We start from the raw sequence: 16,320 nt of genomic DNA, 5'->3' as shown, positions 1-16,320 counted from the left end.
TCCAACCCTCAAGATCATGCAAGCACTGGCAGGGCAAAGATTTTTTTTTAGCAAGTTTAACGCCAGAAATGACGAGTAGAGTGCACAACAAGACATAGTCTTTAAAAGCACACTTTAGATGGTACAGATGCCCATGTCTACCTTTTTACCCTTAAAATGAGCCAGGAGTTCAGCAGGAAGTCGACAAAACCTACAAAGATGTTAAAAAAAGGGCAATCTTCTGACTAGGCTGCATGGCAAGTTGGATTAATGACAACAAGCTGTGACCTCTTCTCCAAGCCTAAATTATGACTATCCCTAACATCTGAAAACAAAGAGATGACCAGAAGAGACAACACAGATCTGGAATGAACAGTGGAGCAAGTTTACGGGACCCTACCCCTATTCCTTCTTCCATGAGTTGTATACAGATTGATCTTCTGGCCCACATCTCTAATGTGTCTAAGGTGTTCATGATTTTCTAGATATTTATTTTAACAATTAAAAAATCTCAAATGCAATTAATTTAGCACATTGATCCTTGTGCTAATGATTGTCTCAATTGTTTTGGGAGTGAGTTCATTGAAAATTTATTTCAAAGTGCTAATTTATTCCATCACCCAGAGGCCAGCTGCTAGCATTTAGTTAAGGTTGCCAAATATCTCATCGCAAGCAGAAAGCTTACTCATAATTGGTTCCCTTGAAACTTTGTGAAATTTTAGGAAAATTTGTTATTCAAGCTTTGAATTGTCTATTTTAACACATATTCCTCAAATAAAGACACTAGCAGCAGATCTGATTATTGATCATTCACAGCAGATTTGCCAAGTCTTCCACTTTTGTAGCCATTACTCAATAAGAAGAAAGAAGGCTGCTTCAAGCTATAATTTTGAAAATGTGGGAATTTTAATATATCATGAATTCAAATTAATTTCTACCTCCAAATAAAATGGCGATATGTTGGCAAGTCTCCATCCTGATTGATTAAAGGAATTATAGAACACACCACCTAGAATTAAACAAAAGTAGAATATTAGAACATGCATTGTGCCAGCAAAATCACAGTTTATTGGGATTTTTTAACTGCCATGCACTTGTGGATACTTCAATTTTCCACTTGAAACGCCCCAAACCAGACATATAAAAGTGAGTTGTTCAGTAAGGGTTACTCCTATCTCAAATTCAGCATCACAAATGGTTAATCCCATTCTCCCTTCCATGTGTTTCAATTTAGCCATTAGGTCAGCCATATTAGCACATCAATCACAAATAACAATATGTTTAGATAAACATCTGTTTCAGCAACTTTTTTTGTTTGGATCTGGTAGTAAGTCTGCTATTTGAAAAGAGCCGGAGGTCCTTTGATTTATGTTATTCAACCCTCCGTGATTATTCTTCTGTTTTTCTGAAGTGAAGAATCTCCAAAGTCAGTTGGAAATGAGATGTCCGTTTCCTGAGAGCTGTCACTGTTCTGGGATTTAGGGTCCCCTTTCAGCTGGATTTTGTTGTTTGAGATGCGCTGCTGCTGACCTTTCAGTTCCATGTACGAGCGCGAGAAGGTGTGAAAGATCGAGGTAACCGGGAAGGCCATGAGGAGAATGCCACTCAGGATGCTACTCAAAGCTACCACCTGCCCAGGGATACTCCTTGGGACCATGTCTCCATAACCCACAGTAGTCATCGAGATCACTGCCCACCAGTAGCTGCTTGGGATGCTGGTGAAGTCATGCTTGGCACCCAGTTCACTCTCTGCCAAAAATACCAGAGGAGAGAAGAGCGCCATGGCCACACAGAGAAAGAGCAGAAGGAGGCCAAATTCCCTTGTGCATCGTTGGACTGTCAGTCCTAGAGTCTGAAGCCCCAGGGAATGACGAACCAACCTCATCACATACAAAATCCTCAGAGCGCGCAGAACTCGAAGGACCAGTCCTATCTTTTCCAAATCCAGGTTTCCAGGTCCGCTTGGCTTCCCGCCAATTGAAAGGGCATCTATAATCAGGCTGATGTAATAAGGCAAAAGGGCCATTATGTCGATGACATTCAGAGGAGTCCTCAGAAACACGCACTTGCTCTGTGCTTGGATAAATCGCAGCAGGAACTCTAATGAAAACCAGGCCACACAGACGGTTTCTAGGACAAAGATGTTGTAGCACTTTTGGGAGCATTCGCCCTAGAAAAAGGTAAAGAAGAAAATCAAAATAATTACGTTCTTCATGGTTAAGATGTTAAAACTTTTTATTATGTAATGGTTTTTGATTGATGAGCAGGTTATTATGCTCCCCCAGTGGCTTGATGGGTGAATAATCCTCATTGTATGGTACTGAGCTTATCAGAGCTATGAAGATCCTTAGTTTAATTCTTGGTCAGCATTAAGGTTTGCTGATCTCTGCTAAGTCAGAGGTTAGATAGTGTACAGTAACACAGAAGATAGGAACAGGAGTAGGCCATTCAGCCCTTTGAGCCTGCTCCACCATTCACTATAATCATGACTGATCATCCAGCGATTGGATGGTTGGATCATGTGTGGAACTGACCGTAACTCCCGCAATCCAGTAACAAGGCCATAACATTTGTGCAAAACATATATTAGTGTTTGACTGTGCTGCCTTTCATTGTGGAGCAGCTTTCCAGTACTCGCTGCCTCATTTGCATGTAAAAAATCCTATCTGCAAGGTAGCCAAGGAACACAGGACCAGGAGTAGGCCATTCAGCCCATTAAACCAACCCCACAATTCTAGATCGTGTCTGACTATTTCCACAATGCCACTTTCCCCCACTATCTCCCTAAGGCTTAATGTCTCCAAAATCCTACCAAATTCTGTCTTCAACCCGTTCAGCGATTGAGTTTCCACAATCTTCTGGGGTAGAGACTTCTAAAGGCTCACCGTCCTCTGAGTTAACAAATTCTTCCACGTCTTAATCTTAAGTAGCCTACCCCTTCTCCTGAGATAATGCTGCCTGGTTCTACAGTCAGGAGAAATCATCCTATCTATTATCTAACCTGTAAGAATGCTATAAGCTTCAATATAATCATCTTTTGTTCTTCAAAACTGCTGAATATAAACCTAGTTTCTACACTCCTGCTATTTATCTGATGACTGTCCATTGAAAAGTATATTCTTCCTTTGAAAAGGAATTACAAACTATATAAACTCTAAGGGTACCATTCATAGAAGCACTTCCAGAAAATTTTGGTCACTTGAGAGTAGAATAGATCAAGAAATTGAACAATGCAGAGACTAGGAACTCATTACAGGATCTTCTTTTCATGAATAATTCTCTTCCATATTTGCAGTTAAACTGGGAACTGCGCTCTCAGATTGCTGCGCATGCAGAGATACAGCCATTTATTATGCTATTTGGAGAAAGAAACTGCACTATAGTGGTTTTAGAGCTGGTGAAGTATTGCTATTGAAAGAAGTTGTGATTTTTGTACAATGAATTTGATTATAGAGGATGCTGGTCAGATCCCTTTGCATTCATTATAGTACTGGATCAGGCAATACAGGTTATGAAAAGAATAATTAGCAATGACCTGATGGTTCTGATATAGGAGTGCTTGAAGGTTCATAAATCAATAAGTCAATATGAAATGCATCTGGGAGAACTGAGAGAAATTAGGGTGAAAGTGCATACAGAAGCATTGGAAATTTGTGCAAAGCTCATAAGAAACATGGTACCAGAGGATTAGAAAACAGCTAAAATGATTTGATGCTTTAAAAGGTCATGTCACAAGCATGTATCTGGTAATTATATCCATTAGTTTGACATTTACAGTGGGAACTAACTATTAAAAGCACATAATAAAAATCTAGGCAGTAAATCCAAACTAACAATGGTTTATTAAAAGCAAAGATTTCTCAAACAAGTTTATTGGAATCCTTATTTCTGGGAGTTCAACAATCCGTTCTCTCAGCTCCTTTCCCAATTGTGTTGACTCATGTTGGGGTATATTTGACATCCACTGATTACCTTCACCCCCGTGTGTGATCATTCAATGAGGAGTTGAGATGCAGAGAGTTTGAGCAGGCACCCCAGTCATAGGAAAGCATCACACTCTGAGCCTGACAGTGGTCAGAACCATCCCTACCTGTTTCACTGTCTGTCCTTCACAGAATGCACAACAACAGAAAAAACTTGTTTTCGCTGCGCTCTCCACAAAGTTACAGCAGTGGAGTGGAAGCAGCCCAGACAGAATTGCCAATCACACTCTTTGCAGCAAAGGTTATTTTGCAGTAATCTGAAGCAGGAATATGAAGGGGGAATCTGAAATGATTTTCATCCACTTTCTTTCCTAAGTGCCATGGTTACTTCATAATGTTATTTCAGCTGGTGTCTCAGTTAACCCAGCACACCATTGAACCTCAGACATTTCTGGCCCAGTTCCTTTCCAGACAGCTAACTCTCCAACTGAGAAGAAAAGCTCAGGTGAGGTTTATAGCATATAGGAAGGGCATATGACCCATTGAGTTTGTGTGGGCTGTTCATTGGAATAATCAATATCAACAGCACTGCTTTGATCTATTCTGATGTTGGCACATTCATTAGATTAATCAAATGTTTATTTAATTTCCCTCGAAACCTTTCCTCCACTTCCAGTTTAAGAGGCAGTTTAAGTTGATGCCTTCCTAATCTGAGGAAATAATTTTTCACAATTAGCCAATCAAGACCCTGCATAATTCTAAAAGCTTTAATTCATCCTATTCTCATTCTTGATGGGTGGAAATGGTCCAGTATTTCAAAATCTCTCTCTTTTCACTGTTGGCTCCTATTCCTGGTGTCATTGATATCTCTATTAACATGTTCATAGGAAACTGCTAAGATCAACAGTGACCAAACTTATGCTGTGTGTAAATTTATTCATGTTTCCTTACTCTTGTACTCTATATAACAAATTGCATTTGTATAGCACCATTAAATGTAGTAAAAGGTCTCAAGGTGTTTCACGGGCAATCATCAAACCAAGTTTGATGCTGCATTGCAAGAGGGGATATTAGGAAAGGAGAGCTAATGGTTAGTCAACTTTTTTTGCCACTTGTTATGAAAGTCGAGATGTTATTAATCTTTCTCGTGGATTTATCTACCTGCAGTTTCATTTTCAGGAAATTGCCATTTGCAACTCTTGTTCTTCCGTTTATCAACAGATTTTGGCATCTTTGAGTGCACACTCCAATTTCATAGTGTCCAGTCTAAAATCTATTGTGCACTCATTTTCCATATTAAATTGTTTGCCATCTGCCAGCCCATTTGCTCAATTTGCTAACGTGTTCCTGAAGCCTTTTATCCTGTACTCCTTATAGTTTGCAATCCCAGAGTTTTGTGTCTTCAACGATTATTGGGATTGTGTTCTCAAGTACAAATCATCTTTAAGCACCAAGTTGAAAAGTGGACTCAACACTGAGCTCTCAACCTCTGCTTCCTGTCCATCAATGAACTCTGCTGCTATGTTTTCTCATACAATAGAGCAGTAATTTTATATTAAGATTGCCAGGAGACAAGAGAATTGCATTTAGGAACTATGAAAGTGAAAGGCAAATATTAATATTAATATAATTAATAATTATAATTAATATTATTAAACCAAAGTAGCACTTAAGAAAGCAAAGCTGATTGAACAATTATTTAAATATTTTGGTATGTTACTTGTGCAGATTTTATTGACTCCATCTATACTACTTGATGACTCGGGAAGACAGCCAACATAATCAAAGACCCCCCCCACCCTGGTTATAATCTCTTCCAATCTCTTTCATCAGGCAGAAGCTACAAAGCTTAAACACACATACCAATAAATTCAAGAACAGCTTCTTCCCTGCTGTTATTAGACTTCTGAATGGACCTCAAATTTTAAATTTAATGTTGATCTTGCTTCTTGTGTACCTTCTCTGCTGCTGTCACATTGTATTCTTCACTTTATTCTATTTCCCTAATACACTTTGTATGGTATGATCTGCCTGTACTGCACATAAAACAAAATTTTTCACTGTACCTAGGTGCATGTGACAATAATAAATCAAATCAAATCAAATCAAATCAACTGAAAAGTTGATGTTTTGAAAAAAAGGTACAAAATTACAAAATATAAATTATCAGGAAGAATACATTTAGTACCTGGTATCATCCATTTTAAGGTCTCAGCTACTATCTAGAGCAGTGAATGTCAACCATCAAAAATGTTAAATGAAATATAATCCTTTTCAACAACAATGTCAATCTGTTAAAGGACAGGTAGGAAACTAGTTATTGTGCACTAAATTTACGTCTAAATTAGCTAACAAAGCTTTTTCTTTTGTAAACCTGATTCCCTTCTCTCTTGTTGGAGGTCATAATTTCAATTGCCCTGAAATTAATTAACTTTCCAGAATTAACTAGATTCTGGAAAGTTTCCATCAGACAGAAGGTAGCACATATAACCCCTCTATTCAAGAAGGGAAGAAGGCAGAAAACAGGAAACTATAACCAATTTGTCTAGGATCTGACATGGGATGTTATTAGAATTGATCATTAAGGTGGCTGTAACTGAGCACTTTAAAAAACCCAGTCATTACCCTTAACAGGGTTATATGTAAATTAAATCAATTAAAGAACATGATTTATTGGTGATGATTGATAGATGAATTTAAAAAAATACAATGGGTGATTTGGTGATGGGAAAAACAATACTGAGTTGTGTGTAAGAGCATTTCTGGATGTATACCTTTTATTGCAAAACAAAATTGGGACATGTCAATGTAGTTTTGTGAAAGGAAAATCATGTTTAACTAATTTATGGGAGTTCTTTGAAGGAGTAAGATGCAATGTGGATAAAGGGCAGCCTGTTGATCTACTGTACCTGGTTTTTCAAAAAGCTTTTGACAAAGTGCTGCATAGTAGGAGTTTGTACTGCAGGGGGCAACATCTTAGTATGTGTAGAAGAGTGGATGGCTGGCAGAAAAGAGTATAAATGAGTCATCTGATTGGCAGGATGTGACCAGCGGAGTCCTGCATGAGTCTGTGCTGGGCCTCTACATTTTACAATTCATAACAATGACTTATTCGAGGGGATTGAAGTCATGGTAGCTGATATTTGCAACTGACACAAAAATAGGAAGCAAAGTATGCTGTGAAGAGGATATGAGGTTGCAGATGGATATAAAGACAGAAAGTGCTAGAGAAATTCAGCAGGTCAGGCAACATCTATGGAGAGAAAACAGAGTTTCAAGTCTTTTGGTGCTTCATCAGAACTGCAAGCAGCTGGTTAAAAAAGCTGGTATTTGTACTGACAATGGTTGGGGTTGGGGTTGTGGGGAGAGGATTTTGTAGAATACATGGAAATGGTACTGAAAGAGAGAGGGGTAAAAAAGGGAAGCAGGCAAAGCGATTGCTGATATTGAGCCAGGGAAGACGTAATTGCTGAATGGGTGCTAATGGAAACAGTGAATAGTCGAAAATGGATCGGTTGTGCTGGGAGCAACCCACACAGGGTAAGAGCTGGGGGTGTGGGTGGGTAATGAACATGGATAGATAGAGATCGATTTGAGCGAGTGAGTAAAAATCTGGCAATGACAGAGTATAATGTGGAAAAACGTGAAGCTGTTCACTTCATGAGGAAGGCTTAAAAAGCAGAGTATTTCCAAAATGGAGAATGACAGAATTCCAAGGTGCAGGGGAATCTAGGTGTGTCACAAAATGTTGGTTTGCAAGTATAGCAAATAATTAAGAAGGCTAATGGAATGCTATCTTTAATACAAGAGGAATTAAAAGTAAAAGTAAGCATGTTATTGCCTCAGTTTTAAAGGGCATTGGTGAGACCAGGTCTTAAATAGTTTTTGTCTCTATTGTTTACAGATGGATATAAATGCATTGGAGAGATGGTTCAGAGGTGGCTGTCTACATTGATACCTCAGCTGTTTTCATTGGTTTAGAAGAGTGAGGGGTGACTCCTGAAATGTCTTGTCAAGGTGAATGTGGACAGGATGTTTCCTTTTGTGGTCAGTCTAGAAGTAGGGGACACTCTTTTAAAATTAGGGGTTTCCATTTCGGAACAGAAACGAGGAGAATATTTTTCTCCCAAGAGACTGTGAGATGTTGGAACTCTGCCTCAGAGGTAATTGAATATTTTTAAGGTGGACTTAGATTCCTGGTGGCAAAGGAATCATCGGATCAGATAGGAGAGTCAGTTCAAAATGCAAACAGACTATGATTTTATTGAACGATGGGCTAGACTCTAGAGGCTGAATAATCTACTCATACTTCTAATTCGTATGTACACATGTGGAATTCCTTCCTTAAACCTCCATGGGTTTCTGTCTTGAATATGCTCAATGATTAAGCTTCCACAACTCTCTGGGCTTAGAGAATTCCAAAGAATTATTGTTCTGTGAGTGAAGAGTTTCCTCTTCATCTTAGCCTTAAATGGCTTACTCCTTACCCAGAAATTATGTTCCTTTGGTTTAGATTTCCCAAGCAGGGGATGCATTTATCTACACCCAGTCACAGCCTGGAAGAATTTTGTAACTTTCAATGGTCTCACCTCTTATTCTTTCAAACTTTAAACAATACAGGCCTAGTTTCACCATTATCTTCTCATGAGACAATTTTGGCCATCCTAGGGAGTCATCTGCTGAACTTCCATTGCATTCCCTCAATGCAAAATAGAATGGCCTCATTCATTGCCCTTATGGCTATATTAATTTTTAATCACTCATGACTTCTTTCGTTAATTTTAGTATCTGAGCATTGAAACCTCTTGCAGTTCTTTCATTTGCATGAGCTTTTGTATGGAATTTATTTTCTCTATTTAGACATCCAACTTATATTTGGTGTGTAATTCTAATTTTCCTTTGTTATATACCTTTTTTTTCTGATCTGCTGGAAGCACTTTAAGCTATAGCTACCAGCAGTTTCGAGGCATTTATCCATCACACTCTTGAATTGTGCCTTGTAGACAGCGAACTGGCTCTGGAGAGTCAGGAGTTGAATCACTCACCAAAACTGCCCAGCCTCTGAACTTTCAACCACAGTATGTATGTGGCTGGCCCAGTTAAGTTTCTGATAAATGGTAATTACAAAACGGTCCATGGTGTAGAGGGCTTAGCAATGTTAATTTTGTTGACAAAGACAACATAAATGATTACGCTAGACAGCTTGAAATTGAATATGGGAGGCTACTATACTCAACCAAAGAGGAAAGTGCAAGAACGTTAGGGAAAATGTGCGCAGACTTTCTCTCTTGTTGAAGAAAGTCAATGCCTGAAACCTATGTGCTCAAATATGAGTTAAAACTGTAGCCTAAGGCTTGATGTTTTCTAGGTCTTTCTGCATGTGAGAATTGTTTCCATATGTCAGAAATTGCAAATGGAATAAGATACTCTGCCGTTATTAGCAAACATCTCCACTTCTGGCTTTATGATACGGGAAGGTCATTGATAAAGCAACACTTGATAGTCGGGTATCAGACACTTTGCTGGGAAACTGGGGGGTCCTGTGGTACATTGGTAGTGTCTTTCCCTTTGAGTCAAGTCCCATCTGCTTTGGAGATGCATGTCTGGACAAATTGATTAAAACATTTATGCTAAGAAACTCTGGCAGTGTTAGGCTGGGGCTGAAATGATTTGCCTCAAACAATCACAACTATCTTCCTTTGAGCTAAATATGACTCCAGCCACTGAACACTGTCATTCCTTGATCTGCATTGATTTCAGTCTTACTGTGGCTTCTTGGTGCCACACTGCACCAAAATACTGTTTTTCTTATAGTAATAGAAGATACCCAAACCAATAAATATGAGAAAAATATGCAAGGTAGCCATCCACAGGAACATATCTATTTAACAGTATACAAGCTAGGTCTTCCGTTTTTTAAAAATGGAATATTCTTATGCAGATCACATAGGATTTGTCCAACCAGGATACTGACATATCTAGTCAATAAGTGCCTATTTTCAAAGCAGGGCCATTTCTGGAACTTATTCTTTCACTGGACCAGTCTTAATGAGCGTAATTAAATATTCATTTCACTTATGTCACTAACCAGTTTGCAAACGGTTAGAACAATGTCACTATTTTTACACTCAGCAAGATTTCACTTTAAATGTAACACTGGATTGAACATAGACTATATATCCTTTATTTTTGATGGCCTAACAAAAATAAGATTTTAATCTGAGAATAGAATTACTGTATTTTCCTATAAGAAGATGACTTGACAATTCAAATTATTTAACTTGCATCATAGAATTTAAGTTAACACTCATTAATTATACACCAAGTGCAGAAACTATAGCTATAGAAAAGACCTGGCTGAATTTATTTAAGATTACAAAAAAAGGTAAAATTAACAGAGTATTAAACTGGCTAGGTGTTCAACATGATACTGGTATATCAGACCCATAATCAAAGAAAGGTTTGAGTTGTAAGGAAAGGCTGGATAGGTCAGGACTTTTTTTCACTGGAGCATAGGAGGTTGAGAGGTGACCTGAAAGAAGTTTATAAAATAAAGAGAGGTAAAGATAGAGTTGATGGTAGTTGTCTTTTCCCTAAGATGGGGAATTTCAAGACTAGGGGATATATTTTTAAGGTGAGAGGAGAGAGATTTAAAAAAAGACATAAGAGGCAATTTTTTTACACAGAGGGTGGTTCGCGTATGGAATGAACTTCCTGATGAAGTGATGGATGCAGATACAATTACAACCTCTACAACTTTGGATGGATATATGAATAAGAAAGGTTTGGAGGGATATGGGCCAAGAGCAGGAAGGTGGGACTAGTTAAGTTTGGGGTCACGTGGGGTAGGGAGGTAATGGGTGCCCCTTATTATCAAGCACTTGAGGGACCTGGCGTCAGGAAGGGATGGCACAGTGAAAGCCATTTGCTCACTGCCTTTGCCTCTGCTCCCCCAATCTGCATCTCTCTCTCTAGTGATTCCCACCCACTCACCTTCACTGCTTGGTCCCTCACATTACCAGAAACTGACACCACTCTCAGTGGTCATGATGAGTGCTGAAGAGGTGCACCTCAAATGTGCTGGTAGATCTCAGCAGCTGGGTCTTCTTCCAAAGTCCTTAATCCTGGGGCGGCCAGATTTCATACCAGTGTATCTACCCTCTGGATGAGATAGAGGTCCCTTGCTCATTTGCTGACTGGTGGACTAATGGATTACAGCCCATTGCATCTGCTTGTGTTTCCCTTTCAGGCGATGCATTCCAGATCACAACATCTTTGAATTAAAAAGAAATCCTATCTCTAAAAACTATAAAGCAGGGAGCTGTGCTGTGATTTTTGCTTTCATGTACTATCATGACGGGTTTAAAAATAACATTCAAATAATCAGTATTCGAAAACAGAGCCATGCTTGTTAAAGCTGATTGACTGGGAATGATTTTCTACCATGTAACTGCAAAAGAGGTTCAGATAATTAGCAATCTTATTTATCCCATCTTTAGCACGGGGTCAGTCTAATCAAAATGCATTTTTTGTGAGGGCAAGCTGTGGCATCGGTAGGCTTTAAACCACCTTCTGTCGGTAATGAGAACAGTCAATTATTTAAATTTCAAGGATCTGTCGTGAGGCAATAATTTCATACAAAAAGAAATCGAGCTTCTTTTTGTAGATTAACCATCTGAATTTCACCACCAAACAGGTTAATCCTTGATAGGCATCACAAGACATAATCTTCATATATGGTTAGTGATAATCATAATTTTAAGATCCACGCGTGTCAAGTAATCGATAAAAATTAATATCATCTCCAAACTCTGTATTTCACGACACAGATTTGTTTAGTCCTGTGGAAAATATTTGTATATCATAACTGAGTTTAAAAGGATGAATAAAAACCAAAAGAACTGCAGACTCTGTTTTCTCCTTCACAGATGCTACCAGACCTGCTGAGCTTTTCCAGCAACTTTGTTTTTGTTAAAAGGATGAATACTTCAATACTTTATAATCAGGAAGAGTCACTATACACACACCGCATGCCAACATGCAGGCAATTCCTTTTCCACTTACTTTTATATCCTCCCAAGTTGTCCTGTACCCTGAATGGGCTCTGAAACTGATCTCCAATGCCCCCTTACTAGGTTCTGCCACCCAACCAGACTGTCATCAAAGTTAGACAAAACCTGATAGAACTTGACATACCTGTGCTTCAAAGTCCTGGAGACTTCCTGCTCCTGACAGTGCAGAAAATTGGCTGCTAAATGGTTGCAGGCAGATGGTATTCCCCTTGGCAAACTCGTTTTTCCACCCCCGCTATTCCTGCTGACCTTTCAGCACTGTCCAATATTGTCTGTCACCAACCACTGCCTTGGTTCATCTGCTCCTGAAACCTTCCTCCATGCCTTTGTTACTTCTGGGCTTGACTTAAGCTCCCCTTGTCAGCCTCTCTCCCTAAACTTCAGCTCATCCAAAACTCTGCTGGCCATATCGAGCTCACAAAGATTCCCATGCTGTTTTCAAATCCTGCCATAGCCTTATCCTATTGAATTTCTAGTCTTCTTAAGCTTTGCAACTCTCTGAGGTCTTTGTACATCTCCAGTTTTGGCCTTGTGTTGTTCCTGATTATCTTTGCTTTTGCATTGACATCTGTACTTCCCGCTGCTTAACTCCTAAGCTCTGGAACTCACTCACTAAACATTTTCAACTGTTTACCTCTCTCACTTCTTTAAAGTTGCTTCTCTAAACTGATCACTCTTCAAAAAGCTTTTGACCACCTGTCCCTCTGTGGTTCAATGTCAAAGTTTGTTTGATAATATTCCTGTGAAGTGCTGTGGGATATTTCAGTATCTCAAAGCACTATTTAAACTTAAGTCAAAACATTACAGAGTAGCACCGATTCAGGCATGACAATGGCACAAATCAGTCTGATGTAATCCAAAAAGTTTTCCTCATTAATATCTATAGTTTATGCCAAAGATGGAGGAACACCCAGATAGTTGAGCACGTGCCTGATAGACATACTTACAAAGCCATTCCCTACACCCAATGTTCCAAACACCTATCACTTTCCTTGGCTATACTCCAACAAATGGACAGGATTGCCTCACCAGAGGTAGCGGTGTAGTGGTGTGAAGTCAGTAAGATATGACTCTGGGAGTCCTCAACATTTGTCTCTGGGCCTCATGAGATGTCACAACATTAGGTCATATATGGACAAAGGAACTATCTGCTGATTACTGTCTACCATTCTCACTTGGCTGATGAATCCATGCTCCTCCATGTTGAACACCATTCAGAAGGGGAACTGAGCATAGCAAGGACACAGCATGTACTCTATGTAAGGTCCATCATCAACAATAGCTTAGTAATGCTGTGTTTGATCAACTGATTGAGTTGTAAAGGATAGAACTGCCAGAATAAGTCTGAAACAAGTTGAGGGAGAACTAACAAGAGGACAAACCAGGCATTTGATGAAGTCCATACATGCAACTTGTGAACAAAGTTAAACTCATGAAATAAAAATGGACAGTAGCAACATAGATATAAAATGGGGTGAGTGACAGGAAATGGTGTAATAGTTAATAGGTTTTCTTTAGGATTGGAGAAAGGTTGCAATGGAGTTCCCACGGTTGGTATTGAGTCCAACATTCCTCTCATTTGCATGGTTGCACGCACTCACAGTGCTGTGAGGGCTAATGCTGTTGGCGTGACAATGCTGTTCTCAGTATAGAATTTCAGTTCTGGAAGTTGTTACTGCTGCACACGGACCTTGAGGTCCACACAAAAGAAGAAAAAGGGAACACTAGTTGGAACCCTTGCTTTTCCTGAAATATATTAACAACCTAGAGCTTAGTGTACAAGGCATAGTTTCAAAATTTGTGGACGATACAGACGTGGAAGCATTATGAACCGGGATGAGGGTGTTGTTGAACTTCAAAAGGACATCAGTTGATGAAGTGGATAGGCAGTTGATAGAGGAAATTCACGGAAAGAAGTATAAAGTTTGTGGTTCATTTGTGGTTGGAAGACCGTAGAAGCAATTTAAAATAGAGGGCACAATTCTAAAGGGGTGCGAGAGTAGAGGAACTTGGGTGTACATGTGCATAAATTATTCAGGTTGTGAGAGTAGTTGATAAAGCATACAGCACCTCAAACATTCTGAATATGAGCATAGAGTACAACGTAAGAAATTTACATTAAACTTGTGTTTTAGAAGGATCTGAAGGCATTAGTTAGAGTGCAGAAAAGTTTCATGAGAATGGTTCTGAGCGTGAGGAACTTCAGAAGCATATGTTGAAGAAGTTGGGAATGCTTTCCTTGAAGAAGACAAGGTTCACAGGAAATTTAATAATGATACTCCAATTCACGAGGGATTTGGACAGAGGATGTAGGAGAAAAGAAAAGTTTCCATTGTTAGAAGGATTGAGAACAAAAGATTCCAAATTTAAAGTAATTGGCAAAAGCAGCAATAGCAATATGAGGAAAATCTTTCTCACACAGTAAGTCGTTAAGCTATGGAAGGTGCTGTCCAAGTGTGTGATTGAAGCAGAGGTTCAATAAAGACATCCAAGAAAGATTTGGATTATTATCAGAAAAGTAACTCTCTTCAGGTCTATGGGAAAAAAAGCATGAACTGTTACTGGTTTATGACTCCATCAGAGAGCTGGTGCAGACACAATGGGCTGAGTGGCCTTTTCACATTACTTCTTTGATTGTCCATCACCATTCATGAATGGATGTAGCAGGGCTGCAAAGCTTTTATTCTGCTCCGTTGGTTGTGGGATTATTTAGTTTTGATCGTCATGTGCTGTATCCACTATTTTGTATGCATGCGGTCCTGCATTATCACTTCATTGGGTTACCATCCGAGTTTTAGGCATACATGTTACTTTTCCTGGCATGCTATCTAGCATTCCCCATTCAGACAGAGTTGGTCCCAGACTTGATGGTAATTGTAGAGTGAGGAATATGTCAAGCCTTGAGGCTATAGGTTGTGGTCATGCACGACATTGCTCAATTATGTGGTAGGCAGAATGTCTTCTTGAACTGATAGCAGCCTCCTATTAGCAGAAAATTCCACTCCAGTCACCACTGCATTGTAACAGGGCAAAGTAGATTGCTTAATCTCTTGTTCATCTTCTCAAAAACATTATTCTAGAGAGGCAAGGTAAGGTAAGCCAAGCACTCTTCATATCCAAATCACAATGAAGTATTTACAAAGATCTTTAGTCAGAAATACCAAATGATTGATTCATCTTGGCCTCATTGTAATGCCTCTCCTTCACAGAATGTTGCCCTCCAAGCCTCCATCTCTACCCCTACCTCCTTTACTTGATACAACCTGTCCATCTTCACTCCTACCTATCCGCCCCTCTCATCCCACTGACCAATCCCCACCACTGCCTACCTGTACTCACCTATCACCATCCATTCTACCTTCCCCAGCCCCACCCCTCCTCTCTTTATTTATTTCCCATTTCCCTCCCCCCTCCCCATTTCTGAAGAAGGGTCCTGACTCAAAACATCAACTTTCCTGCACCTCTGATGCTGCCTGGCCTGCTTGTTCCTCCAGTTCCACACTGTATTGTCTCTGACTCCAGCATCTGCAGTTCTTGCTGTCTCAAGTCTTTCCATGTCGTACAGCAAATTATTTGACCTTGATAACCATTCAACTGTGGTACTGGAAACTTGTGTTCCACACAAAGTAAGCCAATTACCACCCTGTCAAGCTACTCTGAAGATGTTAGAAATGTTGCCATCAGTGCTTTTGAGGAGAATTTACTCAACAAACATCTTCTCTCAAATCTCAGTTTGGATTTCACTAGAAACAACCCGACCCTGTCTTGCTGTAAACCTGGACATAAGAGCTAAACTCCAGGCACGAGTTAAAAGTGATTGTCCTTGATGTCAATGACCTGTACAAAATTGAAGTCATTGGGAATCAGGGAGAGAATTCTACACTGACTGGAGACATATCTAGTGCAAAAGACAATGGCTGTTGGAATGCAGAACCTAAGATATTGCTGCAGGATTTCCTGGGGGCAACATCCTAGTCCCACCCATCCTCAGCTTCTTCATCTCTGACCTTTCCTCCTTAATAAGGTCAGAAGTGGAATGTACATTGATTGCATTTAAGTGTTTAATTCCACTCACAGCTCTTCACATACTCATATATTCATATGCAGAAAGATTCGGACAACATTTAGCCTTGAAGTGCGAAGTGGAATGTCATATTCAAGGGATGAAGATAACCATCTCCAACAACCCCCACATGATTTTCAATAGTGTTACCAGTGTTGATTCTACTACTAATATCCTGGCATTTACCACGGACTAGAGACTTAACTGAATTAGCCATATAATTATTATGTCCATAGCAGGTCCTATAGTATTTCTGTAACAGATAACTCACCTCCTGACTCCC

At 39.5% G+C, this 16,320-nt stretch overlaps 1 protein-coding gene across 1 annotated transcript in view; it reads right to left on the bottom strand.

Annotated features, from left to right (window-relative positions):
* Positions 1 to 987: 987 nt before the first annotated feature.
* The window catches only part of kcng2 (potassium voltage-gated channel, subfamily G, member 2), a 97,887-nt gene continuing 82,554 nt past the window's right edge, over positions 988 to 16,320 (bottom strand). Inside the window, exon 3 of the mRNA XM_020532399.2 lies at positions 988 to 2,149. Within this exon, the coding sequence (XP_020387988.1) occupies positions 1,355 to 2,149 (795 nt within the window). The 3' untranslated portion in view covers positions 988 to 1,354. The remainder of the gene's footprint in view (positions 2,150 to 16,320) is intronic.

The sequence above is a fragment of the Rhincodon typus genome, chromosome 4 (assembly GCF_021869965.1).
Source record: "Rhincodon typus isolate 14 chromosome 4, sRhiTyp1.1, whole genome shotgun sequence".
NCBI classification, from domain to species: domain Eukaryota; kingdom Metazoa; phylum Chordata; class Chondrichthyes; order Orectolobiformes; family Rhincodontidae; genus Rhincodon; species Rhincodon typus.
Note: the sequence above shows the minus strand (reverse complement) of the source record. Positions and strands in the feature narration are given on the sequence as shown.